The sequence below is a fragment of the Puma concolor genome, chromosome B3 (genome assembly GCF_028749965.1).
Source record: "Puma concolor isolate L17-30 chromosome B3, mPumCon1.1.hap2, whole genome shotgun sequence".
NCBI lineage: Eukaryota > Metazoa > Chordata > Mammalia > Carnivora > Felidae > Puma > Puma concolor.
In genome coordinates, this window is record NC_141672.1 from 111,291,465 (window position 1) to 111,312,852 (window position 21,388).

The 21,388-nt window shown below is 41.1% G+C and overlaps 1 protein-coding gene and 1 long non-coding RNA gene across 5 annotated transcripts in view; one reads left to right on the plus strand and one right to left on the minus strand.

The window, feature by feature from the left end:
- Nucleotides 1-21,388, plus strand: part of IQCH (IQ motif containing H) — a 218,586-nt gene that overhangs the window by 194,465 nt on the left and 2,733 nt on the right. For all 4 annotated transcript variants that reach the window (XM_025918866.2, XM_086711018.1, XM_025918865.2 and 1 more), the window contains 3 exons: nt 1,154-1,276; nt 14,438-14,499; nt 19,293-19,401. In XM_025918866.2, the coding sequence (XP_025774651.2) occupies nt 1,154-1,276; nt 14,438-14,499; nt 19,293-19,401 (294 nt within the window). The remainder of the gene's footprint in view (nt 1-1,153; nt 1,277-14,437; nt 14,500-19,292; nt 19,402-21,388) is intronic.
- The window catches only part of LOC147580286 (uncharacterized), a 135,310-nt gene that overhangs the window by 91,285 nt on the left and 22,637 nt on the right, over nt 1-21,388 (minus strand). The window lies entirely within an intron of this gene.

The following is a 21,388-nucleotide window of genomic DNA, read 5'->3' on the forward strand; positions in this document are numbered from 1 at the left end:
TGGCCGTGGCCCTACACGCTGCTCTCCAAATTTCCAGTTATCCCAGGACAAACATAACTGATTTTCAAAGGCGAATATCACATCTCACAAAGGACATGCTACAAAATTGCCAAGATAAAATACTTTCTCGTATACATACTAAATTTTAAAAGTTTTTAGGAAATATTATAATTTAAATACTTCAGGCCTAGCATAACCAGTCTCTTTGGGATAGTTCCCACTGACAGGAAAGCAAAATAAGGAATAGCAGTTTCTCAAACAAAGAAAGCAGTTAGAATCAAAATTCTACCATTGGTCCTCTCAAGAAGGTGGACTACCCTTAGTGACTTGTTTCCAAAGAGTGTAGTACAGAAACAGGTAAAAGTAACTTTATAGTAAGAAACCTGGCAAAAACTACCTCAGCAAGATCAAAATTGGCATCATCCATCACAAGTTGTGTTGATACAACTTGAGGTACGAGGTGACGAAAGTACCTGGATGGTCCTCTTCTCAAAAACACATTTTCCCAGTGTAGTCAGGAGGAAAACATGGGACAATCCCAACAGAGGACATTCTACCAAATACCAGATCCGTACTCCTCAAAACTGTCCAGACCATCAAAAACAAGGAAAGTCTGAGAAACCATCACAGCCCAAAAGAACCTAAGGAGACAACTAAATAACAATGTGTTATCCTGGATGGGACTGTGTAACATAAAAAGGGATTTAGCAAAAACTAATGAAATCCAAATAAAGTACAGGCTTAACAGCAAGGAGGCAATTTGTGTTCTTATGTGACAAACATACCACAAGGTTACAGGATATGAGATAGGAACTCTCTGTATTATCTTCACAACTTTTCTGTTAATCTACAAGTATTCTAAAGTTAAAGTTTATTTAAATATTTTGTGAAGAGGGGCACCTGGGAGGTTCAGTCAGGTAAGTGTCTGACTTCTACTCAGGTCATGATCTCGCTGTTTGTGAGTTCAAGCCCCGTGTAGGGCTCTGTGCTGACAGCTCGGGGCCTGGAGCCTGCTTCGGATTCTGTGTCTCCTTCTCTCTCTGCCCCTCGCCTGCTAGCTCTCTCTTTCTCTCAAAAATAAATAAACATTAAAGAAACTTCTTTAAACAAGTATTTTGTGAAGGGTCTTACATGCAACTGTGGTCTTTTCCAGTCACCAGCAGCCAGTCGCTATGCAGTGATGACGACCCAGCTGAAGCACAACAATCTCTCGCTGGTTTTCCCATATGTTTTTCTCCAAATGTGTAAGGCCCACGGCATCGGCTATGACATTGAGGTACGAAGGCCAAAAGTTGGCCAAGGTGGACCAAACATAAGCCTATGGGTGATCTAGGCAGCTAATGATTCAGTGTCCCTGCACACACACAGATATTCTCTAAACATGAGTTTGACGTGTATCTCTAGGAAGGCTGAGGGCTGCTTGGGGAAGGGTGAACGAGCAGCTCCACTGGCATGGGGGGCACTTGGTTCTCAGAAATTTAGCTCTGTCCCAAGCCTGCACACCCACCTTGGTAAAGCAAAAGCCTTGTAGCTCACCAGACTTGGGGACCATCTCGTGATCCTGAAGCATGTCCTGAGCTCCCTGACCCCACTCGAAGCTGCTTATCAATGAATATCCTCTGTCTTAGCCTGCTTGAGCTGCCATAACAGAACACCACCGACGGGGTGGCTTAACCAACAGAAATTTATTGCTCACCATTCTGGAGGCTGGGAAGTCCAAGGAGAAGGTGCCAGCTGATTCAGTTCCTGGTGAGAGCAGTCCTTCTGGTTTGCAGACAGCCATTTTCTCGCTGTGCTCCAACATGGTAGAGGGGGAGAGAGAGATCTCTGGTGTCTCTGTAACCTCTCTTACAAGGACACTAGTTCTATCAGATCAGGGCCCCAACCATATGACCTCATTTAAACTTAATCACCTCCTTAAAGACCCTATTTCCAATACAGCTTCAGGGCTTGCTTCAACATATGACTTTGAGGGGACACGCAGTTCAGTCCCTGCCATCCTTCTACTTCCATACAGTAGTTTTTTGTTTTGTTTGTTTGTTTGTTTGTTTTATTTATATATGAAATTTATTGTCAAATTGGTTTCCATACAACACCCAGTGCTCATCCCAAAAGGTGCCCTCCTCAATACCCATCACCCACCCTCTCCTCCCTCCCACCCCCATCAACCCTCAGTTTGCTCTCAGTTCTCAACAGTCTCTTATGCTTTGGCTCTCTCCCACTCTAACCTCTTTTTTTTCCTTCCCCTCCCCCATGGGTTCCTGTCAAGTTTCTCAGGATCCACATAAGAGTGAAACCATATGGTATCTGTCTTTCTCTGTATGGCTTATTTCACTTAGCATCACACTCTCCAGTTCCATCCACGTTGCTACAAAAGGCCATATTTCATTTTTTCTCATTGCCACGTAGTATTCCATAGTGTATATAAACCACAATTTCTTTATCCATTCATCAGTTGATGGACATTTAGGCTCTTTCCATAATTTGGCTATTGTTGAGAGTGCTGCTATGAACATTGGGGTACAAGTGCCCCTATGCATCAGTACTCTTGTGTCCCTTGGATAAATTCCTAACAGTGCTATTGCTGGGTCATAGGGTAGGTCTATTTTTAATTTTCTGAGGAACCTCCACACTGCTTTCCAGAGCGGCTGCACCAATTTGCATTCCCACCAACAGTGCAAGAGGGTTCCCGTTTCTCCACATCCTCTCCAGCATCTATAGTCTCCTGATTTGTTCATTTTGGCCACTCTGACTGGCGTGAGGTGATACCTGAGTGTGGTTTTGATTTGTATTTCCCTGATAAGGAGCGACGCTGAACATCTTTTCATGTGCCTGTTGGCCATCCGGATGTCTTCTTTAGAGAAGTGTCTATTCATGTTTTCTGCCCATTTCTTCACTGGGTTATTTGCTTTTCGGGTGTGGAGTTTGGTGAGCTCTTTATAGATTTTGGATACTAGCCCTTTGTCCGATATGTCATTTGCAAATATCTTTTCCCATTCCGTTGGTTGCCTTTTAGTTTTGTTGGTTGTTTCCTTTGCTGTGCAGAAGCTTTTTATCTTCATAAGGTCCCAGGAATTCACTTTTGCTTTTAATTCCCTTGCCTTTGGGGATGTGTCGAGTAAGAGATTGCTACTGCTGAGGTCAGAGAGGTCTTTTCCTGCTTTCTCCTCTAAGGTTTTGATGGTTTCCTGTCTCACATTCAGGTCCTTTATCCATTTGGAGTTTATTTTTGTGAATGGTGTGAGAAAGTGGTCTAGTTTCAACCTTCTGCATGTTGCTGTCCAGTTCTCCCAGCACCATTTGTTAAAGAGACTGTCTTTTTTCCATTGGATGTTCTTTCCTGCTTTGTCAAAGATGAGTTGGCCATACGTTTGTGGGTCTAGTTCTGGGGTTTCTATTCTATTCCATTGGTCTATGTGTCTGTTTTTGTGCCAATACCATGCTGTCTTGATGATGACAGCTTTGTAGTAGAGGCTAAAGTCTGGGGTTGTGATGCCTCCTGCTTTGGTCTTCTTCTTCAAAATTACTTTGGCTATTCGGGGACTTTTGTGGTTCCATATGAATTTTAGGATTGCTTGTTCTAGTTTCGAGAAGAATGCTGGTGCAATTTTGATTGGGATGGCATTGAATGTGTAGATAGCTTTGGGTAGTATTGACATTTTGACAATATTTATTCTTCCAATCCATGAGCAGGGAATGTCTTTCCATTTCTTTAAATCTTCTTCAATTACCTTCATAAGCTTTCTATAGTTTTCAGCATACAGATCCTTTACATCTTTGGTTAGATTTATTCCTAGGTATTTTATGCTTCTTGGTGCAATTGTGAATGGGATCAGTTTCTTTACTTATCTTTCTGTTGCTTCATTGTTAGTGTATAAGAATGCAACTGATTTCTGTACATTGATTTTGTATCCTGCAACTTTGCTGAATTCATGTATCAGTTCTAGTAGACTTTTGGTGGAGTCTATCGGATTTTCCATGTATAATATCATGTCATCTGCAAAAAGCGAAAGCTTGACTTCATCTTTGCCAATTTGGATGCCTTTGATTTCCTTTTGTTGTCTGGTTGCTGATGCTAGAACTTCCAGCACTATGTTAAACAACAGCGGTGAGAGTGGGCATCCCTGTCGTGTTCCTGATCTCAGGGAAAAAGCTCTCAGTTTTTCCCCGTTGAGGATGATGTTAGCTGTGGGCTTTTCATAAATGGCTTTTATGATCTTTAAGTATGTTCCTTCTATCCCGACTTTCTCAAGGGTTTTTATTAAGAAAGGGTGCTGGATTTTGTCAAAGGCCTTTTCTGCATCGATTGACAGGATCATATGGTTCTTCTCTTTTTTTTTGTTAATGTGATGTATCACGTTGATTGATTTGCGAATGTTGAACCAGCCCTGCATCCCAGGAATGAATCCCACTTGATCATGGTGAATAATTCCTTTTATATGCCGTTGAATTCGATTTGCTAGTATCTTATTGAGAATTTTTGCATCCATATTCATCAGGGTTATTGGCCTGTAGTTCTCTTTTTTTACTGGGTCTCTGTCTGGTTTAGGAATCAAAGTAATACTGGCTTCATAGAATGAGTCTGGAAGTTTTCCTTCCCTTTCTATTTCTTGGAATAGCTTGAGAAGGATAGGTATTATCTCTGCTTTAAACGTCTGGTAGAACTCCCCTGGGAAGCCATCTGGTCCTGGACTCTTATTTGTTGGGAGATTTTTGATAACCGATTCAATTTCTTCGCTGGTTATGGGTCTGTTCAAGCTTTCTATTTCCTCCTGATTGAGTTTTGGAAGAGTGTGGGTGTTCAGGAATTTGTCCATTTCTTCCAGGTTGTCCAATTTGTTGGCATATAATTTTTCATAGTATTCCCTGATAATTGTTTGTATCTCTGAGGGATTGGTTGTAATCATTCCATTTTCATTCATGATTTTATCTATTGGGGTCATCTCCCTTTTCTTTTTGAGAAGCCTGGCTAGAGGTTTGTCAATTTTGTTTATTTTTTCAAAAAACCAACTCTTGGTTTCGTTGATCTGCTCTACAGTTTTTTTAGATTCTATATTGTTTATTTCTGCTCTGATCTTTATTATTTCTCTTCTTCTGCTGGGTTTAGGCTGCCTTTGCTGTTCTGCTTCTAGTTCCTTTAGGTGTGCTGTTAGATTTTGTATTTGGGATTTTTCTTGTTTCTTGAGATAGGCCTGGATTGCAATGTATTTTCCTCTCAGGACTGCCTTCGCTGCGTCCCAAAGCGTTTGGATTGTTGTATTTTCATTTTCGTTTGTTTCCATATATTTTTTAATTTCTTCTCTAATTGCCTGGTTGACCCACTCATTCGTTAGTAGGGTGTTCTTTAACCTCCATGCTTTTGGAGGTTTTCCAGACTTTTTTCTGTGGTTGATTTCAAGCTTCATAGCATTGTGGTCTGAAAGTATGCATGGTATGATTTCAATTCTTGTAAACTTATGAAGGGCTGTTTTGTGACCCAGTATATGATCTATCTTGGAGAATGTTCCATGTGCACTCGAGAAGAAAGTATATTCTGTTGCTTTGGGATGCAGAGTTCTAAATATATCTGTCAAGTCCATCTGATCCAATGTCTCATTCAGGGCCCTTGTTTCTTTATTGACCGTGTGTCTAGATGATCTATCCATTTCTGTAAGTGGGGTGTTAAAGTCCCCTGCAATTACCACATTCTTCTCAATAAGGTTGCTTATGTTTATGAGTAATTGTTTTATATATTTGGGCGCTCCGGTATTCGGCGCATAGACATTTATAATTGTTAGCTCTTCCTGATGGATAGACCCTGTCACTATTATATAATGTCCTTCTTCATCTCTTGTTACAGCCTTTAATTTAAAGTCTAGTTTGTCTGATATAAGGATGGCTACTCCAGCTTTCTTTTGGCTTCCAGTAGCATGATAAATAGATCTCCATCCCCTCACTCTCAATCTAAAGGTGTCCTCAGGTCTAAAATGAGTCTCTTGTAGACAGCAAATAGATGGGTCTTGTTTTTTTATCCATTCTGATACCCTATGTCTTTTGGTTGGCGCATTTAATCCATTTACATTCAGTGTTATTATAGAAAGATATGGGTTTAGAGTCATTGTGATGTCTGTATGTTTTATGCTTGTAGTGATGTCTCTGGTACTTTGTCTCACAGGGTCCCCCTTAGGATCTCTTGTAGGGCTGGTTTAGTGGTGACAAATTCCTTCAGTTTTTGTTTGTTTGGGAAGACCTTTATCTCTCCTTCTATTCTAAATGACAGACTTGCTGGATAAAGGATTCTCGGCTGCATATTTTTTCTGTCTAGCACACTGAAAATCTCGTGCCAATTCTTTCTGGCCTGCCAAGTTTCAAAAGAGAGATCAGTCACGAGTCTTATAGGTCTCCCTTTATATGTGAGGGCACATTTACCCCTTGCTGCTTTCAGAATTTTCTCTTTATCCTTGTATTTTGCCAGTTTCACTATGATATGTCGTGCAGAAGATCGATTCAAGTTACGTCTGAAGGGAGTTCTCTGTGCCTCTTGGATTTCAATGCCTTTTTCCTTCCCCAGTTCAGGGAAGTTCTCAGCTATTATTTCTTCAAGTACCCCTTCAGCACCTTTCCCTCTCTCTTCCTCCTCTGGGATACCAATTATGCGTAGATTATTTCTTTTTAGTGTATCACTTAGTTCTCTAATTTTCCGCTCATACACCTGGATTTTTTTATCTCTCTTTTTCTCAGCTTCCTCTTTTTCCATAACTTTATCTTCTAGTTCACCTATTCTCTCCTCTGCCTCTTCAATCCGAGCCGTGGTGGTTTCCATTTTGTTATGCATTTCGTTTAAAGCGTTTTTCAGCTCCTCGTGACTGTTCCTTAGTCCCTTGATCTCTGTAGCAAAAGATTCTCTGCTGTCAGCTATACTGTTTTCAAGCCCAGCGATTAATTTTATGACTATTATTCTAAATTCACTTTCTGTTATATTATTTAAATCCTTTTTGATCAGCTCATTAGCTGTTGTTATTTCCTGGAGATTCTTCTGAGGGGAATTCTTCCGCTTGGTCATTTTGGATAGTCCCTGGCGTGGTGAGGACCTGCAGGGCACTTCCCCTGTGCTGTGGTGTATAACTGGAGTTGGTGGGCGGAGCCGCAGTCAGACCTGATGTCTGCCCCCAGCCCACCACTGGGGCCACAGTCAGACTGGTGCGTGCCTTCTCTTCCCCTCTCCTAGGGGCGGGATTCACTGTGGGGTGGGGTGGCCTGTCTGGGCTACTTGCACACTGCCAGGCTTGTGATGCTGGGGATCTGGCGTCTTAGCTGGGGTGGGTAGGCAAGGTGCACAGGGGCAGGAGGGGCAGGCTTAGCTTGCTTCTCCTTAGGTGATCCACTTCAGGAGGGGCCCTGTGGCAGCAGGAGGGAGTCAGATCCGCTGCCGGGGGTTTGGCTCCGCAGAAGCGCAGAGTTGGGTGTTTGCGCGGAGCGAGCAAGTTCCCTGGCAGGAACTGGTTCTCTTTGGGATTTTGGCTGGGGGATGGGCGGGGGAGATGGCGCTGGCGAGCGCCTTTGTTCCCCACCAAACTGAGCTCTGTCGTCAGGGGGCTCAGCAGCTCTCCTTCCCTTTGTCCTCCAGCCTTCCCGCTTTCTGAGCAGAGCTGTTAACTTACGACCTCCCAGACGCTAAGTCGCGCTTGCCGTCGGAACACAGTCCGTCAGGCCCCTCCGCTTTTTGCAAGCCAGACTCAGGGGCTCTGCTTGGCCGGCGAGCCGCCCCTCCGCCCCGGCTCCCTCCCGCCGGTCCGTGGAGCGCGCACCGCCTCGCCGCCCTTCCTACCCTCTTCCGTGGGCCTCTCGTCTGCGCTTGGCTCCGGCGACTCCGTTCTGCTAATCCTCTGGCGGTTTTCTGGGTTATTTAGGCAGGTGTAGGTGGAATCTAAGTGATCAGCAGGACGCGCGGTGAGCCCAGCGTCCTCCTACGCCGCCATCTTCCTTCTCTCCTGTTTGTTTGTTTTTTCAACGTTTATTTATTTTTGGGACAGAGAGAGACAGAGCATGGACGGGGGAGGGGCAGAGAGAGAGGGAGACACAGAATCGGAAACAGGCTCCAGGCTCTGAGCCATCAGCCCAGAGCCCGACGCGGGGCTTGAACTCAAGGACCGTGAGATCGTGACCTGGCTGAAGTCGGACGCTTAACCAACTGCGCCACCCAGGCGCCCCCAGTAGTTTTTTTTTAGAAGGAGTTCTGATTAAAAAAAAAGCTTTTCCCAGTTTTTGTCCGTTGCCAGTGATACTGATGGCTCATGCCCAGCTGCTCCATCCTTAATGTCGCCAGATGAGAGCAAATGTGATGTAATATCACCTACCCAAACTAGAACCTCCATTTTGTGCCTAGAGACACATGTTGCTCTGAGAAATAGTTTCATGATGTTGCACTTCAGATTTTCAAATATCTGACACTGATGGCTTATTCTAAGACCTGAGTGACCCATGCACTCTTACCTGTGGAAGACCCATCCCACATGACATCACACATATTAAAATACAGTCACCTCCTATATTAAAAGTAACCTATAGATAATGACACAACTGAGTGACAACCAAGTGACCAAATGTTTTGATTTGCAGACATTCAGTTCTACATTTATTAATTTTCATTTCTCATACTTGAGAACAAATAGAATTTTTTAGGGGCCAATTCTTTTTGCAGACTCTCGAAAAGCATATAGACCTTAGACATGAGGTCAACAGTGAATAGAATGACCCAACTGCCACTTGGCAATCCCCACCACACTGCAGGACACCATCAGAGAGTGTAAGGCTCTTCAGTTAGATTGATTTATGCTGTTTGTAAACACATATAATGGAGCTCATATTCCTTTAAAAATTACATTAAAACTGGTCATATATAAGAAAGAATGAAAAAGCCAGATTGAACTGATTTATCTGAAATTAACTGTTGCATTTGCTCTATACAATCTTTTTGGAATTAAACAGTTTTTAGCCCCAAACTGATAAGACCGAAACATTTCCATGTACCAGAAGGTGGCTAAATCTAACTTTAGCTTTTTCTGAATATTTTATTTTATTTTATTTTATTTTATTTTATTTTATTTTATTTTATTTTATTTTAATTTTATTTTATTCTAAAATATCAAAGCAGAACGAGCTCTGTGAATAGACATATTTGGCAGGGAAAGTCGCCTGCCCAAAAGATAATATGCTCCATAACTTTCATTTCCCTGAAATTACTATTAGAGATTTATTTCTTTGGCTAAAGGCTTTCTACTTGATTGGAGTTCCAGTACTTCTGGGAAAAGTAAAGCACCAAATTTTTTACGTTATTTACACCTTTGTGACTCTGAGTCGATCAGATTCATTTCTAAGAACAAATTTTATGAAAAACAAATTGCTATGGCCCCAGGGGAACAGAGGATGATGTAGAGAGAGAAGTTCCACTGAAGGTGAGAAGAATAACAGAAAGGGGCAGAGGAGCACCCAAGACATAACTGGCTCTGTCTCCAGGTCACCTGAGCTACACACCCTATAAAGGACGAGAGATGAAATGGGGGAGAGAGAGAAATATGGATTGGGGCAATGGAGTGACAGAACAATGTGAAGAAGAAAAGAGAGGATAGAATCCCAAGACAGAAAGAATACACCAAAAAGGGGAAGTGGGGATAAAGAGGAAAAAAAGAACAAATCGTAACAAGAAAGTACAAGAAGAGAGAGAGAGGTTAAAAAAACCCAAAAACCAGGGGTGCCTGGGTGGCTCAGTCAGTTGGGCGTCCCACTTCTGCCCAGGTCATGATCCCTCGCTTTGTGGGTTCAAGCCCCGCATCAGGCTCTGTGCTGACAGCTCGGATCCTGGAGCCTGCTTCAGATTCTGTGTCTCCCTCTCTCTCTGCCCCCCAACTCTGTCTGTCTCCCAAAATAAATAAACATTAAAAAAATTTTTTATTAAAAAAAAAATGAAGTCTTAAAACTCTGAGGTGAGAAAAAGGAGTCATTGGAAATTCTCCAACAATATCCTTGCTCCAGTTTTTCTGAGATGGGGTCTCATCTTTTCACACCCTAGGGTCCATCCCTTGTCTGAACTGCCTTCTTGTTCTCTTAACTGCATTTTCCTGAAAAGACGGGTGATGAACCAGCATTTGCAGAGCCCCTACTATGTGCTGGCTACTGAGCTAAGCATTAGCTTAGCTCTTCATTGTCCCTTTGACCTTCACATCTCTTCTGTATGAAGCTATTCTTTCTCCTATATTACACCGGGGGATTTCGTTTCAGCATTTCCCAACATTACACAGCTATGCACTTTGTGGAACTAACATTTGAATCCATAATTGTCCATAAAGGCAACTATGATTCTTTCTCTTACACCAAACGTGTCCCGTATGTACCTTTTCCCCCTTAGGACTATTTATATTTCTAAAATATTGTTACCGACCCAGTTCAAGAATGCTGGGAACTATTTCAAATAAAATAGTCCATCTAGATACCCCTTATGTATTCTTCAGCTGAAGGAGCACAAACTTCTCTATAGCCCCCATGACTCTCTCTCTACCTTACAAAAGAGAAAAAAAGTTATGTTTAATACTTAACTTCTCTAAACTGTTATTGCCTCCTTAGGTTATGCTGAGTCTAAAAAGATGAGTGTAGCCTCTGCAACCCCCTCCCACTCTTGATCAAATGTAACGTGGGTGCTCTTTCCAAAAACAGAAGCAACATTAATAATACATCATTGTCAATGTTACCAAAAGAATCCTCAAAAGTCCTTATTCTCAACATTTATGTCTTTCTTCCCATTATGATCACAGGATTTCCAATGTTTTTCATCCAAGCTCTTAAGAGGATAAAAGGGAAATGAGATCACCTCACGAATTTATTTTTCCTTGCTGAATATTGGAAGGAAGCATTACCGAGTTTGTAAGCAACTTGGTGGGTCTCGTTCTTGGTATTTCTGTAATGCTACAGAATACCCCCACTGATTTCCTAATGAAATGAAGTTGTAATGAAAGCCACATGGAGAAAAGCGTCATGTTTACTGCCTGCGACAGTGTGGGGCAGGGCTGGTCTCACACATACATAGGCAGTGTGCCACGGGCCTAAATGGCTCCATAACCACCAGCAATCATTTTCTCAGGCCAGGGTATTGCCATGGTGGCAATCATTAGGGCTGTTCACAAATGTTCTGATTCTCCTCCTTGCAGGCACATAACAGAATTATTCTTCCTCAGCCTTTTCCCTGAAGTCAAGTATGGCCATGTAACTTATTTGGGTCTGTGAAATATGAGCAGAAGGGTATTTCATGCAGAAGCCTTCAAGAGCCACTTCATGAGTCTCCATGTCCTTTTTCCTGCTTTGGAAATCATGGAAGCACACTGAGACAGAGCCTCCGTTGCCTGGGTCCCTGAGTGTCCCAACAGTGACCAGAGACCCATGCCAGCCCATGTGGGAAATGGAGTATAAGCCAGAACCACACATTTGTTGTTATAAACAACTAAGAATTTGGTTGTTTTATTAAAAATTATTGCAGCATAACCTAGGCTACCTGATTGATTCAGAAATCAGTATCAAGAAAAGGATGCTCTCCAGGGGCACCTGGGTGGCTCACTCGGTTAAGTTTCGGACTCTTGATTTCGGCTCAGGTCATGACCTCACAGCTCGTAAGTTTGAGCCCCATGTCGGGCTCTGTGCTGACAGCTCAGAGACTGGAGCCTGCCCCAGATTCTGTGTCTCCCTCTTGCTCTCTCTGCCCCTCCCCCGCTCATGCTCTGTCCCTCTCTCCTTCAAAAATAAATAAACATCTTGTTAAAAAATTCTTTAAAGAAAAGGATGCTCCCCAAACTAAAAACTAGTATCATTTCAATATGTAATCAGTATAAAAGTTATTAATGACATATTTTACATTTTTCTTTACTCAGTCTTTGAAAGCTATAGCACATCTCAATTTGGACTACTCATATTTCAAGTTCTCAGTAGTAGCCCCATGTGGCTAGTGGCTACCATATTGGACAGCACAGAAAGGGAAGCAGGACACCTGACAGATCAACCAGTCAGTGGTTCTCAACCCAGACTGCCCATGAGAATGACTTGAGTGAGGAGCTTCAAAAAGTACAGATGGCCAAGCAGGGCTGGGATTAGGATGAGGCAAGTGACACCTATACCCAGAGCACAAAATTTAAGGGAGTACAAAAAATACTCATTAAGAAAGATAAAACTATTTTAATGCATTATCTTAAAGATCAAAATTAATGCAAAAAATCCATGGTCAATAAAATTTCATAATCTTAAATTAAAACATACCGAGTTTTTCCTTTGCCTCAGGCTCCAATATGGCTCAGCATGACACTGTATGTAGGCCCACTCCAGACCCATTAAATCAGTATTTCTGGAGGTAGGGCCCAGATGATTCTAATGTGCAGCCAGCATTGAGAGTCACCGTTACAATCCAATGTGTGTCCTGATGCCCATATTTCCTAATAAAATGAGGAGTCAAGAGGCAGACTTAATTCTGGCATGTGATTTTTTTTTTAACCAAATCTCATGAACAATTTTTGTGTTTGGACTCCCAGTGATGAGGAGTTCACGATTCCACGGGGTGGCCATTTCCACTATTGGATAACTCCAATGTTAGCTTTTTATTTATTTGGAAAAAGCTGTTTAAAGATAGTTTTCAAAAAAGGATAAAATCATGCCTCTCATACAGATGCAAAAATAAAAACATGATAAATATTTTACTTAACAAAGAAAAATTAGATGCTATAATCAGTAGAAAAAAGAATCCAAAAAACCCAGACATCTTTATAGGTCAGGAATATTGAAATGGACATGCAAATGGAGAGAAAACTAGCTTTTCCACAAGGGGAGCAGGTGAGGAAAATTGACCCAGCTTCTACCAGACTGGAGAGAATCTGTCTCAGTCACCTACAACTTACAGAGTTGTAAGTATCTCCCACTGAATCAAGGCAATAGGGTGTGCCATAGACAACACATAGTTTCTATTGACATACAAATTATTTTCCACACAACAAATTGCTTCCCTATATATTTTTACCCATTGCTCTCAGACGGGTGGTTTTCAAATCCTGATTTGCAGGAGAATCACCCAGGAAGTGAGCTAAAAAGCAAATTCCCTCCGAAAGATCTTGAATTTGGATGATGCCTTTTTAACAAGCACACTAGATGAGTCTGATAAAGGTGTTCTGAGGATCATATTTCAAAAAACACTAGCCTAGCCTAGACAAGAGATAATAAGTGTTGGCACGGTTGTGGAAAAAAGGGAACCCTTATGCATGTTGGTGGGAATATAAATTGGCTCAGTCCCTGTGGAAAACGGTATAAAGATTCCTCAAAAAAAATTGAAAATACAACTACCATATGATCCAGCAATTCCACTTCTGGGCATGTATCTGAAGGAAACCAAATCACTATCTCAAAGAGATATCTGTACCTCCATGTTCACATTATTCCCATAGCCAAGGCATAAAAAAAAACCTGTCTACTGATGGATGAATGGATAAAGAAAATGAGATAGATATATATATATATATATATATATATATATATATATACACATATACATATGTACATATACATATGGATATATATATACATATATACATATATATATCTCACATATTTTCTTTATATATATACATATATACATATATATCTGTATATATATATATATATATATATATATATATACACATCTGTCTCTATATATATCCATGAGGATATAGATAAATATCTATATCTATATCTATGTCTATATCTATATCTATATCTATCTATGAGGATGCCCTCAAGGTCCATCCATGTTGTAGCAAATTTGCTACAACATGGATGGACCTTCAGGGCATTATGTTAAGTGAGATAAGCCAGACAAAGACAAATACTGTATGATATCACTTATATATGGAATCTAAAAAAGCTGAGGTCAGAAACAGAGTAGAATAGTGGTTATCGGGCTGGGAAGTAGGAGCATTGCACAGATATTGTTAAAGGGTACAAACTTACAACAAGTAGATAAATAGGTTCTGGTAATCTAATGCACAGCATAGTGATTATAATGAATGATACCGTTTTATATAGTTCAAAACTGCTAAGAGACTAGGTCTTAAATGTCCTCACCACAAAAACAAATGATAATTATAGGATGTGACAGAAGTGTTAGCTAAGGCTAAAGTGGTAATCATATCACAATATATAAATGTATCATATCAAGGCATGGTATACCTTAAACGGTGTTCTATGTAAATTATATCTAAATTAACAACAATAACCCTGCCCTAGACCATATATAATCCATATTCAGGAGACAGCTTTTCCAAATGTGCTTCTCACAATGTTTGATGGTAGCTCTGGATTTCAATTCCAATCAGTCTTAGCGGTCTTGGTGTAGTAGGTTTCTTTGTTGCTAAAATAAAATGCTATTTCTTTTTTCCCAATTCAAATTTTATAGGACAGACAAGGAACTGTTTTTATATTATATGAACACCTGAAGAGAGACAAGTTGGGAATGTTGTGAGTACAAAGTGTGTCTACGAGATGTAATAAGCTAAGAAAATAGACTGTGACAACCAATAAGAATGATACTTCTCATGCATTTTAATCAGCATGCTGATTTACTGGAAGTCTATCTTGTTTTATTTAGATCTTCAACTATTTCATATAATGACTCTAGATATGTCAGTGGGGGTTCATAACAATAACTGATTAATTATCCAAAATTGATGGGAAAGAGGCTGGTTCCAACAACATATTACGTTCAAACACATACACATCTAAGGCACAGTGAATCTGATGAGGAACCAGCTCAGACATCCATATTGTAGGAGGGCAGTTGTCATTCTGGCTTGCTTAGAGAAGTGTTCTGGTGACTTGGCAAGATGCTCCCCAGAAAGGCAGGATCCATAGCCCCTCCTCAGCTCCCGTTTCAGCTCTGCCACAATCTTCTCAAGATGCATGTTATGAAGAATCTTGATAGCACCACTCAGGAGGCTGCTCTGTTTCCTATTTCCTGCAAATTTCTCTCCAGCATACTTTGGAGAGCTAACAAATTTGTCTTCTGATCTAGGATTCATGCTTTAGAGACGCAATCTTATCATATCTTGTGTGTGTGTGTATATATATATATATATATCTTATCATATATACAAGATATACCATATCTTGTGTGTGTGTGTATATATATACATATATATATACACACACACAATCTTTTCATATCTTGGAATATGGCCATTTGATACCTGTAAGTTATCCTAACTTAATTGGGAAACTGTTTCTTCCCTGTATTTCTCTTCCTTGTGACTTCTACCTTGGTGTAGACACTGTGGCCTCAAATTGAAACACATGTACACACTAAGATCTGGTCTCATGAAAAACCAAATAATAGACAATTCTTCTACTAAGCATCAATGTCCTGAGCAGCCTCAGTTCCCCCTAGGTGCTTAGTCCCCTGGAAACTGGTCCCAAGAGCTGCACACTGAAACAGGCAAAGATGTGCACAGGACAGCTCTCAACTCCCCTTTCTGAAGTATGATCCTTTGTTTCACCACAGCAACGTCAGTTACAACAGGCCATCATCAGTGCAATGACACTCAATGTCACTGATCCCTTTGAACTCATGCAAATGTTTTGATTTCCTCCCCTTTGGAGCCAGAATGTGGCTAACAATTTAATCTAGTGTTTACAGTCTTAAACGCCTCTCTTCACTTGGGTGGAGAGCTTGCCGGCTTAGTCATCCCCTCCAGTACCCACCTTTCCCCAAGGTCCCATAAACATGTAAAATTCACTGGGTCATGTTAGAAGAGTCCCTTCACCATTTGTTTTAGCCTCTCTTCCCCACTCTTTTGTTATACTTTCAGGAGAGCAACAGGAATGAGACATAACACCCCAACAAGTATTCATTCACCTTATCTGCCTGGATGTTCGTGTCCAGGAGGAGAATAGAGCCAGGGACACCTCTGTACATGTGCAGGGAAGGAGCTGCCCTCTGCTTTCCAGGTGCCTAGAGATCATACCAAGGAGCAACCAGCTCACAGCATTAGGAAAGGTCACCTACAGAGTGAAAGGGCATCCAGAGGGCTGGCTGGCGAGGAGCACAACCATAGGAGCTCAAAGAGGACGCTGCTCTTCTTACAGACCCAGGCCAGCAAGGGGACGGCATAAAGAAGGCCTGTTGGCAGGTGGTAGAGCCCAGCAGAGGCTGACAGGCAGGAGCAGGACTTGCGTCCTACAATTGACATGATGAAACAGGGATAGTGTTAATAGGGCAGAGGCAGAGTTTCTGCAGAATGGACCACAGGAAGACTTATCCACATGGGTACTCCGGCACAGAGGAACCAAGCAAGAGGACAGCATCAGGGAATCGAGGAGACAGAAAAGACTAATGTGAAAAAGGAAACCCCCAATCATCAAACTGATCAAGTAGCAGGGCTGGTTTGATGCTGAAGCCCACAGAATGAGTAATGTAGACTGGTGACCAAGAGGAGCTCACCCAGCTATGCCTATACCTGCTCCTGAGATTTCAGGCAGGGATGCCTTGATGGGCGGACTAGCTTTGGTGGTGGAAATAGTCCTACTGGTGTAGATGGTATTACTACTCACATATCCTACAGAAAGGGCACTGATGATTGACATGGGCCTCCTGAAGACTCTAGAGCCTTGTCCACTGCTTCCTATCTTATCTTTCTCATCCCTTCCTGTAGCCATAGAACCAGAGAATGTTGGAGCAAAGAAGGACCCTGGGAATTAACTGACTCTCATAGTGTACAAAGGAAATGGGGGCGTTGAGTAGGGATGTGATTTGCCAGCATCACACAGTAGTTGTGTCTCATGACTCTGAATCTAGTGTGCTTTTCCCTTATAGTATGGCTGCCTTGTATAGAGAACCCTATTATGGAAAAGAGATTCTCAGCCTACTGTGAACTGCATCACTACCTGTGCAATTTTGCACCCAGTTTGTTAATTTACTTTTTGCATATTAGGTAGGATTCAAGATTATCCCTGAAATTCTCACTTGCATGCAGCTGCGCTTTCTTGAATGTGCCATAAAAGGACGGAATTATAGTCAGTACAGCAGAAATTGCACTGACATGTAGTCATGGAGGTTGAGAAAGATGATTTAATAAACAATGGCCAGGAGACATTGTTTTTGAGAATTCATATGGAAAAAGGAAAGATGAGCAAACACATCTTTGTGTTGTTTTTGTTGATTTTCTCTGAAGCTTTAAGGAGAGGCTTTTCATGAGATGCCTGGGCTTTGTCTGGCTTTGTTGCCATCAGTTCACATCAGGAGAAGAACATTAGTCAGCCACCTGTTTAGGAAAGAGGAGGGCTCCCAGGGGGATGACCTTACAGGCCAGAATTTGGTGGTTTGGCTTTGCCAGGATAACTTCACGTTGACTCCATTCATACTAGTATATTTCTGGGAATAGCAGAATTCAAGAAGAACTTTCAAGGAAGGAAAATGAAGGAAATTCTAGAGATGAATTAACAGAGGTTAATTCCTAGGGACCATGGACCCCAGAAGCCTAAGAAGGGATGATGAGAGGGGCATGAATCCATATATGTGGACCCAGCTTCACACACACACACACACACACACACACACTATAATATTTTAAAGTATGGGTCTCAATCTTTAGTATATATAAGAATCATCTGGGGTTCTCAGTGAAACTATACATTCCTGGGTTCCAAACCCAAAATTTCTGATTTTGTTGATCTGAAGTGGGCCCAGGAATCTGTTTTAAGAAGCAGCCAGGGTCTAATACCTACTGACTCTGTGGCAATGAAATACAAATCACTTTTATTTATTTATTTTTAAATGTTTATTTATTTATTTTTGAGAGAGAGAGAGAGCAAGCAGGGAGGGGAAGGAGGAGAGAGAGAGACAGGGAATCTGAAGCAGGCTCTGCACTTCAGCACAGAGCCCGAATGGGGCTTGAACTCACAAACCATGAGATCATGACCTGAGCTGAAGTTGGAAGCTTGACTGACTGAGCCACCCAGGTGCCCCAAGTACAAATCACTTTTAAAAATTATTGACTCTGGGGCCCCTGGCTGGCTCAGTCAGTAGAGCAGTGACTCTTGATCTCAGGCAGGGTCATGAGTTCGAGCCCCACATTGGGTATGAAGCCTACTTAAAATAAAATTTTTAAAAAATTGCTTTAATAAGCAAAAATAAAAACTACTGACTCTGACATTGCCTTTGACTATTATAAAAGAAGAGATAGATACTGAAGTTCAGTAACTATGAGGGGTAAGGGTCCTTGGCTTTGGGGACTGTAACTCCAAAAGTTTGGAAGCATTAATCCAGTCAAAGTCCTTCATTTCAGAAAAAAAGAAGTAACTTCCTCCCAAAGTCACATAGCCAGTGGCAGGACAAATGGTCTACTGTCCTGGGGCCTGGGAAGCTTTCTGCTCCCAGCCTGACCCATGGGAAAGCCCAATCAGGCTGGAAGGCAGCCATTCCAAAAGTGTTTAAGCCTTGCACTCTAGGATGACTTATTTTACAGGTAACAATTGGGAAGGAAGTAACCTAAAGTTCTTTGCAGTTGCCTGAAGTATCTTTGGTATCCTACCCTCAGGACCGAACAATTCTTAAAAATCAATCCATTCATTTAATCTGTTTTTCTCCTTTGATACAGAAAGTTCACAAAGTAACTAGAAGAAATAACCTGAAGTTTCGTTTCTAAGTTAAAACTTACAACAGTCTAGTTGTTTGAGAATGTTCACTGACCATAGGATGGTATGCAACTTGTCTCTGAAATCTTCTTCAAGTGTGTGTTCGGTTTTATAAAGATGCCTGTTCAGGAATGGGGCACATTCTCCTAGGAACATGGATGGAGCACACTCATACATAGCACTAATTGCTTGCATACATAAAATAGAAAATAACTCCCAGACAAAAGTCTCTAGAATACTGAGGTGCAAACAGCTCTGTAGACAAAGACATTGTTAGGTATGAATTATACTTAGCAACAATTCTTTTAAACTGATTTCAACAATTTTTTAAATGAGCTAATACTACTTTCCTAGCTCAGTGGTAGCCTTTCGCTAGAAATGACTGAAGCTATTCTTATATTCTGCTAAGTTGATTAATAAAAAAATATTTATTGCACAAATCCTCTTTGTTGACAAGTTAAAATGGAGCCTCATCTTTCATATCTCCCTGAAGATTGCCACCTTGTGAGATTGAAAATACTCATTAAATTCCATCACCAGACAGGCACAAATGAGAGGGTGATTGTTTTTAAGCTTGTGAGGGGAATCGTTGGTAAACTCATTTGTTTGGATATCATTAACAGAACAATCGGTGAGGATCTCCAGGGGGTCCTCATGACCTTTGCTCGAAATCTCTTCATCATCCATCAAGAAATATCAGCACCTAATATGCAAGGCGAGACCAATTTTAAGGTGAGGTGTTAATTAACTAACGATTCTGGTTAATTTCTATACAAGGACTGAAAATACCTCATGCTGTATTGTAAACAAGTGCTAAACCATTTTTTTTTTATTGTGAAGCAGTACATATCTTATAATGTACAGGGTCAATATTATAAGGTTCCCACTGAACCTGTTAGTTAAATTTAATAGTTTGAAATTTTTTCTTTGAAATATAGTAGACTTGTTCTAAGTTGCTGCCATTACCAAACCCAGTTTACATGACAACAGGGCTTTCTGATATGGGAGGTGAAACTGAAGTGTCACAATGGAACCAAAACGGAGACTGTCACAACCAAAAATCCTGAATGGAATCCACTTACATTTCAGAAAATGCAATGTCTGGCCAAGGATTCCTGGGGAATCCACACATGTAGACCAGAGAAGTTCTGAGACCTCAGGAAGGATAAAGTGTCGTAGAGAGAAACAAAAAAAAGCCCTTGGCATACACATGGGTCATTTACTCCACTGTTTCTCCAAAGTGGAGCAGATATTTCATCACTAACCTTTTTGAAGGTTCCAAATGGCCTTTAAAGATGTTGGTCCAGAAAGCTACTTGTACTTAGAAGTCTCCAAACTGGAGAAACAGGTACAAGAGCAAGGAAACGGAGCAAGATCCACACAAGAGTTTCTGAAACGCTGGCAGAGCAGAGATAAACACTTCGTATTGATCACCAAGACCTGCATCTGATTCCCCGCGTGGGCCTTCATCATGATTGAACAAAAAGGTCAAGTAACTCAGAGGACTCAATCGGAAACCACATGTGATCCTTCTCTTAAATGGAAAGCCCAACAAAAGCTTGTTGTAAAAATGTAAATTTTGAATGTTTTTTTCCTTGCATTAGAGCCTGTTCTAATAACAGTAATAATGATGATAATTCCTCCTCAATATGATTTTATGAGTTGGAAGAATGACCATTGCTTTTCCCACAACATGACTGAGAAGACTCAGTGAAAATTAGGCCCAGGGTTGCATCAACTTTCACTGGTCCAAAAGGACCTAGCTCTTCATTTATATTCTAAGTTACTGTCAACTAGTATCATTTCATCAGTTACTGCCATGTGCAAAATCCTGAGCAATTTAATCTGCGTGAGCATGGTCAGTTTAGTCTGTCCAAAAATAATAATCAGTGCTACAGACTGAATTATGTCCTCCCAAAATTCAGATGTTGAAACCTTAACCCCCAATGCGATGGTATATGGAGAAGGGGCCTTTGAGGGGTATTATGTTTAAATGGGGTCAAGAGGTTAGGGTTCTCTGGATGTGAGTAGTGCCCTTATGAGAGACAAGAGAGTCTGTTTGCTCTCTTGCTTTGTCTCTGCTCCCCAACCACCCTAAGAGAATACAGCAAGAAGGGATGGTTGCCTGCAAGCCAGGAAGAGAGTTCTTACCAGGAATTAAATTCGCTGGCATCTTGACCTTGTACTTCCCAGACTCCAGAACCATAAGAAACAAGTTTTTGTGGTTTAAGCCACCAAGTCTCTGGTTATTTTGTTATAGCAGCCTGGGCAGACTAAGACCACACAGACTTGGTAAACCCTGAGCTTGACAAAATGAAGGCTACTTCTCTGTTGTTTACCTGACTTTCAAAATCATCAAAAGTCAGATATTCTCAAGTAGCTTTTAAATATCTCATGGTTTCTAGCCTTCTCAGGTGAGTCAGTGTTATCTTGATTTTTTTTTTTACTCTCACCAAAAGGTCCAAAGGCAATAAACCTGAATAAAATAGAAATAATAACAAAAACCTGAAAGTGGAATAGATTCATTTTTGGTAATATTTTCTACCACCCTAGCGACATTCTAATAAGTATTTTCAGTTCATAAACAAGGATTTACAAAGACTGAATAAAAATGGAAGGTGGTGCAGATAAAGCATTTAACAAAATATAATACCATTTCCTCATAAAAACACTCAACCTAGGAGTAAAAGGAAACTTCCTCAACCTGTTAAGGGTATTA